General features: G+C 41.3%; 1 protein-coding gene across 2 annotated transcripts; it reads left to right on the top strand.

Moving 5' to 3' along the window:
- Positions 1–1,796: 1,796 nt before the first annotated feature.
- On the top strand, positions 1,797–10,996 carry srsf4 (serine and arginine rich splicing factor 4). Of its 2 annotated transcripts, XM_061741119.1 has the most exons (7): positions 1,797–1,962; positions 5,290–5,429; positions 5,584–5,613; positions 8,188–8,297; positions 8,483–8,697; positions 8,796–8,873; positions 10,065–10,996. In XM_061741119.1, the coding sequence occupies exons 1-7, from the start codon at positions 1,856–1,858 to the stop codon at positions 10,645–10,647; spliced, it is 1,263 nt and encodes a 420-aa protein (XP_061597103.1). In that variant the 5' UTR covers positions 1,797–1,855; the 3' UTR covers positions 10,648–10,996. The 2 variants fall into 2 exon arrangements, with proteins under 2 accessions (XP_061597103.1, XP_061597104.1); XM_061741120.1 differs by lacking the exon at positions 5,584–5,613.
- Positions 10,997–11,460: the final 464 nt, after the last annotated feature.

The raw sequence follows: 11,460 nt of genomic DNA, 5'->3' as shown, positions 1-11,460 counted from the left end.
GAACATTACACAGAAGAAAAAAGTTTTAAAAAGATGTGCAGGAGAAGTCATAAAACCCGAAGGGACTCCCCCCTCCTAAAAACAAGAGAAAATAAAAAACAATAATTCACAAAACCATATAAGCACAATACATAGGCCTATACAGTATAACTGATAACTCAGAGTTATACGATACTTCAGAATACAATTAAATAACTTAGAAATAAATTTGAATAATGTTGAATGAAAAACACAGATATATTAAAAATCTATAAACTTTTTTTCAGCTTTCTTTTGAATGCAGATAATGTTGAGCATGTTTCACTTAGATGTTTTAAACTGTTCCACAGCACAACCCTTGATACATAAATGAGAATTTAGCAACTGCGGTTCTACAGAAGGGGATATGCAAATCCTTCCTTCTTCTTGTGGAGTATGAATGATAAGAATTAAACTCAAAATAATTATGAAAATGTCTAGGTAAAGTTAACGGAGAGCATATGACTTTATACATCAGTTCATTCCTGTTTGATACTTATTCACATCGTAGATTGTTAGTATTTGTAATTACGTTATTACATTACATGATTATGCTGCCGCAGGGAAGCAAGTGAACCCAGCACAAACTAGTGCAGGAGCTTTGTCACGCTAGATCTATATGCCCCGATGTGTTAAGGAGTGTTACTAAATCTGAGGAAGTTAAGCCAGAACCGCGATACACAGTAAGATCAGCTGAGTGGTGGCTTTAATGTGAGTGGAAGCCATGTTGGATTTTCAAGACAGAACAAGCCGGGGTTACCAACTCCTGTCAGATGGTTCAGTATCAGCACTATAAACAAACTGTATTTGAAATGTCTCTATATTATGATCAACAATATTAAGGGAAAAGTACGTCAGTAAATCTACTTAACAAAGTCAAAACATATCACAATTTAAAAATTCAAAATACAGATGCGAATAAACATGTAGATATGTACAGTTACTAATATATGTAGATATATAGACGTATATTATGGATATAGATGTTATATGCAGGTATGTATACGGATATATTGGGTTGTATTATACGTACAGTATTTGTGTATCTATACCTCTATTAATATATATTGATCTATAGTTATATGTAGATATGTCGATATATAGATTTATAGTAATTTTTATGTATATAATTGGAGGTAAATATATGAACCAGTGTATATATAGCATATCTACTCTTATATAGTTATTCAAGTATATTGTTATACCATTTCTGTCTATTGTTCTCTATTATATTGTAGTATTATAGTAAAGTAATGATAATGTAATACTATGCATTATAATTACTTCTATTATTACATACACAACTAAATGCTGGGCGTTTGTTTTGTTTTCTTTCTGTTTGCTTTGATTTTGACTATATTTATATATATGATTGAATTAAATCACTGTATTGAACAGTTATTAAAGTAGGTATGGGTGTTTTATAAGTAAGCTTATTGAAACTCGTCTGAAACTCCACACAGAAAGGCCCCTGCCGGGCCTGGGAGGTGAACCAGGAACCTTCTTGCTGTGAGGCAACAGTGCTAACCACTAAGCCACCGTGCTGCCCTGAATCGTTCTATAATACATCCATGCCCTGAATGTGTAAATGCTAACTTTTTAAAAGCCTGATATGTCGTTTGAATTTCCAGCGTCGAGCGGGAGCAGGGGCCCCGGGTTGGGACTGGCAGGCAGGTTTGAGCCAGACCTGCCTGCCAGTCCCAACCCGGGGCCCCAAACCCCTAACCTCGGCGCTCGCGCATGCGTGAAGGAGCTTGCCCCCCGCCGCGCATGCGTGAAGGAGCTTGCCCCCGTCCTCCTCCCGCTCCCCCAGTCCGAGCTTTGTGTCGCTAGCAGCATGTCGCGGGTTTACATCGGCCGCCTGAGCTACAGAGCCCGGGAGAAGGACGTGGAGAGGTTCTTCAAGGGCTACGGGAAGATCCTGGAGGTGGACCTGAAGAACGGGTAAGGTGCTCGCGGGGCCGCGAAGGACCCGCTAACGCGGGTTTTACCGCGGCCCGGCCGGGCAGCAGCGCTAGTTAGCATTAGCAGCAGCAGCAGCGTGGTACGTGGCAGGGCCGGTGCTGCAGGCCACATGGTGCTGCCTTTATCTGCTCCCTGCACACGACCTGCAGGCCTGGATTCTAAGTTCTAATCCCATACCACCGACATGTGCAGGAGAAACCCACACAGGTCGTATTTATGGAGTATAAAGCCTGATTTATGGTCCCGCGTTAAATCGACGCAGAGGCTACGGCGTAGGCTCTGCGTCGGTGTAACGCGGAACCATAAATCAGGCTTAACTGGTCGTTGCTGGGTGACCCCGCAGTCACGTGGTCCATGTCTGCAGAACTACACTGGTCACACATGCTGCAGGAGTTCATCTAGAAATGTGTCTGTCCCATTCTCAACTGACTCTCCAATAGGTAAAATATGTTTTTCACTGACCCAAAAGAATAATAATAAAAAGGTACGTACTAGGGCCGATTTTCGATTACGATTATTTTGTGAATTGACAAAAAGCAAAGAAATGATTTCAAATATGCTGTTTTTTTTATTGAACATTTGCCCCATTGGGCTTTAAGTGCAAACTTTGCTCTTATTAAACCAAAAATGAATGAATAAAGTGCAAAACTCTGTAAAATAAGTTGAAAAAAAGTTTTAAAAAATATAATAAAATATAAAGTTTTATCTCTGGAAAAAAAATCAGCAAATCAGCACTTGAAAACATACAGTAAGTTATATTTCCAATTAAATAAAACAAGACATTTTCTAATTAAACTAAACTGGGTCTTTGCATGCTAAATAATAATGCAACCCATGAAGGAGGTAGAGGTGTGTAATGTCAGTCATTACATTTGCTGTTCACATTTGCAAGTTTTTTGCAAGGAACACAAGCCGGTCTACGGCATCTGGCTTGAGGGATGCCCGGTGGCATGTTACAACGCCCCCTCCTACACTAAAGAGCCTCTCCGATGGGGCACTTGTCGCAGGTATTGAGAGGTATTTCCATCAATCATTAATATGGTACCAATCATTAATGTGTGCAGACAAGGTTAAAAAAAAAAGTGAAAAATCGATTTTACGATTTTCACGGTTTAACATCGTTCTAATTACATAATCGCGATTACGATTTAAAATCGATTAATCGAACAGCCCTAGTACGTACCTTATTTCAAAAAGATATTGTTGCTACCCCTAATATTACTGTTTATTGGAATCGTTTCACAGATCATATTGATTGGAAAAAAGCTTCCTAACACATTTTTAATCACAAGGTTAAGGAGGTCTCTTACAAAATCATACATAATATTATCCTGCTAGCCATTACATGCAGAAATTTAAAAAGGACATTAATTCGAATTGTTCCTTCTGTAATTTACATCCAGAAACGGTTGTTCATCATTTATTCTGGCTTTGCTCTCATTCGAAAAAACTATGGGCAGATATTAGCAAATTTATTATAGACTCTTTCACTATAGATTTTAATTTACATTGGGAAAATGTTGTTTTTGGTTTCCATTGTTTCCCTAAGAAAGAAGGAAAATGTTACTTTTTGATAAATCTGTTTTTATTTCTTGCCAAATTTCATATTCATAAGAGTACATTTTCAAAGAAAACCCCTTGCTTTTATGTTTTCCAGAAAGAAGTGGAACTTTACTTAAAACCAATCACTAAATCAACGAATGAAAAGGCTATTAAAACTGTAGACTTGTGTAATATGGATAATCTTCTTGAATAACGAACATCACCCCTGGTACATGTTCTGTATTCTATTTGTATACTGTTCCTGTATACTATTCTGTGATAATTATTTTAAATAAAGTTTAAGAAAGAAAAAAATGCTGCAGGAGCAGGGGTGCAGATCCGATGTCAGGATTGGGGGGGGACACCAACGTGATGTTTAATTTTTAATTTTTTGCCAATATGCAACTCATGCCATGAATTGGTAAAGGCTCGCCAAAAAATACTGCACAGGGAATCATTTGTTGTGCTTACCTTTCTTGTTTATTTGTCCTAAACAGCCAACAGTGTGTGTCACTGCTTACTTAACTGTTATATTCGTAAATCATAATTTTAAGGGTTTTGGGCATGTAGTGTATACTCATCTCAAATTAAGTCTGAAAATACATTTGTTCAATTTTGAATAATTTAGGGTATTTATATTGGGGGGGACAATTCATGTTTTTCAGAAATTGGGGGGACGTGTGTCCCCCCGGGATCTGCACCCATGTGCAGGAGGGTATAAATGATGGTTTGTAGGTGGGGGACGAGCACCGGGGATCATAAACATCTATGACCAGTTTACTGTGGTCGTATTATGTAATGAGTGGTGAAGGCTCGGTGCTCAGCACTGCGCAGCAGCAGCAGCAAGACCATCCCTGCATTCATGGTTCGTAAAGGATTCAGAGACGAGGCTGCAAGCAGTGTATCTCCCATAAGAGGTTGCCATGGTGACAAAGCTGTAAAGAATATGCAGCAGCATTAATCAGAATCGGAAAGAAGTTTATTGCCAAGTAGTTTAACTCACACAAGGAATTTGGTGTGGTGATTGGTGCAATACAAAATAAAAAATAATATTAAAATAAAAAATGTACAACATGTTGGTTTTAAAGTGCTTTTAAGGCTAAAACGGCAATATGTTATTCATAGCACAAAATTATTGTTCTGTCTACACCTTTTTTTTAATTCAGGATTTAAATTTTGTTTCGTGTAGTTGATAAAACATTGTGTTTTGTCAATAGTCCATTTTTCTTCAGAGACACTCTTTGTTTTAATTGTGTGATTTGTTCAGCACGTTTTAATTTATTGGATGCAGATATATGTTTTGATGATAGGTTTTTGCTGTTTTAAATATACACCAATATTCAAATATAGTTCAAAAATACTTAGAAATTAATTAGTGGGAGATTCTGGCTGCTGAAAGTTACTGTGTTCAATCCCAGATTTTTGCTTATCCAAAAGTTTAGTTTATGAACTAGTGTGGCTTTTTACTTGCATTTAAAAAAAAAAATAAAAAATTATCCACTGAAGATCTGATTGATCATTCCTCCTATAAATGTTCACACAACGTTGAACCCCCTTTAGATGTCTGTTGGTTTTTATTTTTAAGAAAAACGTACATTTCAACAGCACACACTACTGGATGCAGCAGTGTGTGCTGGTAAAATTGAATAACTGGCTGAAAAGTGCTGAGGGAGGAGACGGCAGTGTCGTACTATAATCGTTCATCAGGTCTACTTTCATGTAATTTATTATCTGGTTCTCTGACATGTCCTCTTATGTTTGCAGGTATGGGTTTGTTGAATTTGATGACCCCCGTGATGCTGATGACGCTGTGTATGACCTGAATGGCAAAGAGCTGTGTGGGGAGAGGGTGATAGTGGAGCACACGAAGGGGCCCCGGCGAGATGGAGGCTATGGTGGGAGGAGTAAGTATTCACACCACCACTGTGTTCATTTCACATAAATGTATATTGATCTCATTTTTAAAAAATTAAGAATATATATTTAAAAAGGGGGAGTTTAAGTTTGTCCTTGGTGGCTGATGTGCATTGAATTTATATCATTGTGTACTTGTCACAGGTGATATGGTGAAACCTCGTGGGGCTGAGGGTGAGTGGATGAGGGTGTCAGGTGGAGGTTGGAGCCCGGCTGCTGCTGTTCTGTAGGAAATTAACAGTGAAGCAGTTGGTTCAACTGTGGGAAATCTTACTAATTCTACCAAGTTCCCTTTTCAGTGTGTCACACGTTCACCGCCCCCAAATTTAATGTGTGTCACGTTTTCACCATTTCATTGTTGCAGTTTTCTTTCCAACTAGTTTGAAACAGATTCTGGTTCCACTTGAGAACCTTGGAAGAACCAGTTTGGTTCCCAGCGGAGAGCCTTGTGGTCTGGTCTCTTCTGAATATCTGTAGGGAGGAACAGTGCAGGTAGATGGTTTCCTTCTCCTTCTGTTCCGACCTGGTTCAATAGTTTTCTCTTCCTCTGTATGGTTTCTGTCAGGGAAACCACCTGGAAGCAGGACTGGGAGCCAAAATAAAAGCTGACCAAATTCTCCATACGTCGACCGCCTAAAAACGCTAGACATCCATTATGAAAGGAAACAATTCCTTGAAGATGCTTGATTCAAGAAAACTATCATTTTCATCAAGCTAAATTAACCTAGATTAAATTAAATATGTTGACAGAAGGGTTAGTCCCTGTGATACCTATTTATTTATTTTTCAATTATCTGTATTTGATAATTTCCCAATTGTTAAAAAAAAAAAAAGGTACTGGTTTCTAGTCCTGTATACTTAAGGTGGAGCTAGAAGCATGGCAGCTGGGCGATTATTTGACAAAGGATCATCTCAAGATGCACCGTTAAGTCCTTTCTCAAACAAACCTCAGCCTCTTCTGAGCATGAACAAATACCGTATTTTCTGGACTATAAGCTGCACATGTATATAAGCCGCATCCGCTCTATTTTTAAAAAAATAATGAAAAAAAGATAGACAAGCCGCTCTATTTAAAAAAAAAAAAAAAAAAAAAAAAGATATGCAAGCCGCAGATATTTATGTTGTTAGATTAGATACTTACTACATGTAGATAATGATTTTGAACTGTAAACGATGTACATGTTTGTACCTAAATAGATCCTTTCCTAACAGTGTCTTTTATGTCTTTTATTATACTTTGCTGATTAAAATGGGACAGAACCAAGAGAAAACCGGTATTTATTTATCTATTTATCCGTTTGAAATCTGCTTCTACCTACTTCTATCTGCTAAAGAAGAAGTAGCGTATTCTTCTTTGCATTTATTTTGTCTTAGTTTTTATTCTAATTCCGGTTAGAGCGCCCAAGCGGTGGAAGAAAAATCCACAGAAAAGCCGCACCTTTGTATAAGCCGCATGGTTCAAAACCTAGGAAAAAAGTAGCGGCTTATAGTCCAGAAAATACGGTATTATGTGCTAGACGTCCCCTACTGCCATCCTGTCTGAACCCACTTGCGTCGTTCTTCCTCGCCTTTATTGGCTGTTAGACAGCAAACCTTTCCAAAATGTACTGATCCAAAATTCTTCCCAATGGACACATGCCTGTGTAAATTGTCACCCAGGTCACGGTCAACACGGGGAGGCTTGAATCAAGTCTCTTGGTTCTTGAACACTGATTCAGGAACCACGGTCCAAGTGTCTTCTGGCTGGTTGGAATATTGTAGACACTGTCACTTCCTGGAGACAATGACCTTCTAAAAGAGAAGGACAGCAGTCTTCACAACCTAGCTGCCATGACACTTGGACCACCGTTTTGTTCTTTTTTAGCATCCCCTATCTATCCTGGCTGTGTCTCTTCAGGCATCTTATTTGTCTGTGGTGTTCAGGCATCTTTGACTGAACACCTGATTAAATCTTTGTCCATCAGAGCCACCAATGACATCAATCTGACTTCAGACATTTTTAATAGAACTAAGATTTGATTTATGTGATGGGGAAATGGCTTAACAGGAATATGACTGTTAATATTAATAATGTTAAGTTTTGTGTCAAATATGTAATCTATTGATGTTCCATTTTTATTTAAACTGTCAATGTAAAGGTAAAGATTTAACAAAGAACCTCAATGTTTTAATTGAAAGAGTCCTTTGCTGACTGCCTGCCCCTATTGCTGGCCATGGTGTCCCCCCTTTCCAAGAGTGTGGTTTGACCATTCTGGGCCCCTGGGCAGACCAAAAAAGGGAGCCATTGTGAATGAAGACCGCTTTTGCCATTAGGCCCAGGCCGGGTGGTGAGGATGCCATGGGGTTAGGAGCAGATGTGGGTTCAGCAACAACATGTTTTCTAACAGTCAAATGTTGTTAGTTAGGATAGCTTTAGTTCACCGTGAGTACATCAGTTATCTTGTTTTGTTTTTGTTTCTTCTTAGAAATTAGGCCTATTGAACTTCTACCAAAGCTTTTTAATATTTACACTTGATGTATATTATGTTTTTGAATATAGATTTGTAGGAAGAATTAATGATAATAATAATAATAGGGCCTTTTTAAGATTTAACATTTTCTGTAAGATTTTTTTTCTCCTTTTTGCTTTTTCCCCTTTCTTTTTCCCAAGTGAATATTGATGAATTATTTAGTTGGTAGTTTAGAATGATTGCACCACCTCAGCCTCGTTCCCCTCCTAATTCTTCTGTTTCCTTGTTACCTTGAAAGGTGGATATGGACGCTGGGGAGGAAGAGACCGGTACGGTCCACCTGTAAGGACGGATTACCGGCTCATTGTCGAGAATCTTTCCAGTCGCTGCAGCTGGCAAGACCTGAAGGTGATTTCCAAGAAAATATAAAAAGATGCAGGTTTTCTGTTGAGCGTTAGGGGCCTTTTAATCTTTTAATGAATGAAATAAAGAATATGAATGAAAAAAAGTTCTTCAGAGCCACTGAAAAATAAGTGATGGTGAACATTGTCCAATCGTAGAGGAGTTGTCACAGATGTGTTTGTTTCTTCCAGGACTACATGAGACAGGCGGGGGAGGTGACTTATGCCGACACCCACAAAGGCCGCAGGAACGAGGGCGTGATCGAGTTCAGGCAGTACTCCGACATGAAGAGAGCTCTGGAGAAACTCGACGGCACTGAGGTCAACGGCAGAAAGATCCGGCTCATCGAGGACCGGCCTGGCGCCAAGCGCCGCCGCTCTTACTCCCGCAGTCGCAGCCGCTCCAGGTGAGACGCATCACTGGGCCGTAGGGCCGTGTTTCTGACGGCAGTGGTGGTCCGGTAACGACTCCAGCCGATCTGACCCACGGTCCGTGTTTCTGCAGGTCTCGCTCCAGGAGTCGCAGGTCCCACAAGAGCCGCAGCCGCAGTGACAGCAGCAGTCGCAGCCGCTCTCGTTCCAGGTGAGGAGTCGGTGCTGTCAGAACCCGCTCCACAGCTGAGCTGTAGCTCTGTTGCCATGACGTACATGAAGATGGGGCCGGGTGAAACTAGGGTTTTTTAGGAAAGGAAAGTTTAAATCTTAGTCGTAAAGGCAGAGAGGATGTATCTGGGTTTTATTTATTTAATACAAATCCCCATTTCTCCTCACTGCAGTGAAGGCTATTCTTCCTGGGGTCCAACATTGCACACAAAACAAGAAAATACAATCTTTTCGATTAAAACATAACTAAAACTAAACTAATTATGTAATCGAGATGTAATCAAATTCAACCCTTACACTTTTTGGGGGGGGGGGGGGGGGGGTGGATAACAGCCGATTATCAGCTTAAATTAAAGGCAGTTGGACTTGACAGTGACCCGTACAGTTACCCCAAGAACCAGTGGTCCATGGACATTAATATTTGGACACGAATCGAATTTCCTGATATTTATATGTACTTCATTTCTACACCGGGGAAATACACGAAGCAAAGCTTGAAGGCATACAAAAGTCTTGACGCTTGGTCCTACTTCAAGGCAGGATTTGTTGTAGAAATGAAAGTGATGAGGACACCGAACTTTATGATTTGACCGTTTAACGTTAGCTACCCAAAAATCCAACCTTACATGATACAAAATGGGAACCGTAAATCCACGTTTCGGTGCCTGGAATCCAGTTGTTTCTCTGAATTGCAGCGATCCATTTGTCTCTCTTAAGCTTATTTTTCGGCAGTCTGTAAAAACGATAACACCGATTTCTTGCTAAATCTATGAGTACAGTCGATCCCACAACAGCTCTTTCCCATTTGAGATGTTTTCCAGTTGCTCAAACTGAAAGTTTAGGCTGCCACTCAGTCTTTCTGCCACTCAGTCTTTCTGCCACTCAGTCTTTCTGCCACTCAGTCTTTCTGCCACTCAGTCTTTCTGCCACTCAGTCTTTCTGCCACTCAGTCTTTCTGCCACTCAGTCTTTCTGCCACTCAGTCTTTCTGCCACTCAGTCTTTCTGCCACTCAGTGGGCGTAACCAGCTGTGAAGTTGCATCTGTGACGTCATGAGCTTTCCCTCTATAAAGGTCACTAGAGACACAACCGTCAGTACAGTCAGGTTATAAGTGGTAGAGTAATGACGGCCGGAGCGAATGTTGACCGTTGTATCTGTTCTGCGTCTACAGGGCAGCTTCTCGCTCTCGCAGCCGCTCTCACAGCAAGAAGAGTAAGAGCAAGAGCAAGAAGGAGGAAGAGGAGCGCAGCAACGGCGCCCAGAAGGACGACGACCACAGCAGGAGCCGCAGCCCCAAGAGCAAAAAGAGCAAGAAAGACGGGAAGAAGGGCAAGAGGGATTCCCAGTCCCGCTCCAGGTCCAGATCCCGCTCCCGTTCTCGCTCCAGGTCTCGCTCCAGGTCGGAGGTCAAAGATCGCTCCAGGAAATCTGTCTCCAAGACAGACGATCAGCCCAAGAGCGACGACGAGGCGCCGGGGCCCGAGAGGGCGTCCCGGTCCAGGTCCCGGTCCCGCTCCCCCGACGAGTCCAGAGCCAGGTCCAAATCCAAGTCCAAGTCCCCCTCCCCCGCCAAAGTCCGCTCACGCTCGGCCTCGCGCTCCGAGTCCCGCTCCAAATCCCGCTCCAAGTCCCGTTCCAAATCCCGCTCCAAGTCCCGTTCCAAATCCCGTTCCAAGTCTCGCTCCAAATCCCGTTCCAAATCCCGCTCCAAGTCCCGCTCCCCGTCCCGCTCTCGTTCCCGCTCCCGCTCCTAGTCCCGACTCTGGACTGTGTGGCCCCCCTGTATTTACATTCCCCCTGACCCCCCCGCCCCCCCCGTCTCCCGTTTTTGATAAGTAGCTGTAGATCACAGACGCTCGTGCTCCTCGTCTTTTCTGCACACGCTCCTCGTCCTTTTTGGTTTTTGGTTAGAGGCGTTTGTAAAGTCACCAGGTGCGGTCTGAGTTTTATAAGTTGAAATGATGGTATGTGTCTTAACCTTTTTTTTAATTGGACGTAGAAGTGTATTTGTTGATAGTTGTGGTGGGAACACATGAAAGAACATCTCACCTCTGTGAAATTCTTGTATCCTTTAGTTTCAGATTAAAAGCCTTTTCTTCTGGACCTGCTGCGTTTGTGTGAATGATTTCAGTCACTGCTGCAGAAATCTGCTGCTTTATTCAGGCTCGACACCGTTATTTAAGATTAAAAACAATCATGCAACACACCTTCACAACTTTCCTGACTTAATAAAGTTATTAACCACCCAGAGACTTGGATGTGTGCAACAGCTGACCAGTCCAATAAGTGTTCAGTACTTCATGTCTGAACAGGAGGAATAAAGTTGAGTTTCTTAAATTAAATCACACCTGAAGTATATTGTAAACATCCATGTGCATTTTAGGATTCAAACTTCGACTGTTTTCCAAACGTCACCGAACAAAGTTAGCATGTTTGTAGGTTTTTGGGACACCGGACTAGATTAGGGTTGGTTTCGGATGGTCTGAACATGTGACACCTTTTTAAAACTTCTAGGTTCTAGAGATGAAAAAGACCCGGATGTCAACCCTAGGGTTCTGGAGGTCCAT

Source organism: Cololabis saira, chromosome 15 (assembly GCF_033807715.1).
Source record: "Cololabis saira isolate AMF1-May2022 chromosome 15, fColSai1.1, whole genome shotgun sequence".
NCBI lineage: Eukaryota > Metazoa > Chordata > Actinopteri > Beloniformes > Belonidae > Cololabis > Cololabis saira.
The sequence above is the reverse complement of the archived record's forward strand: the minus strand, read 5'-3'. Positions and strand labels throughout refer to the sequence as shown.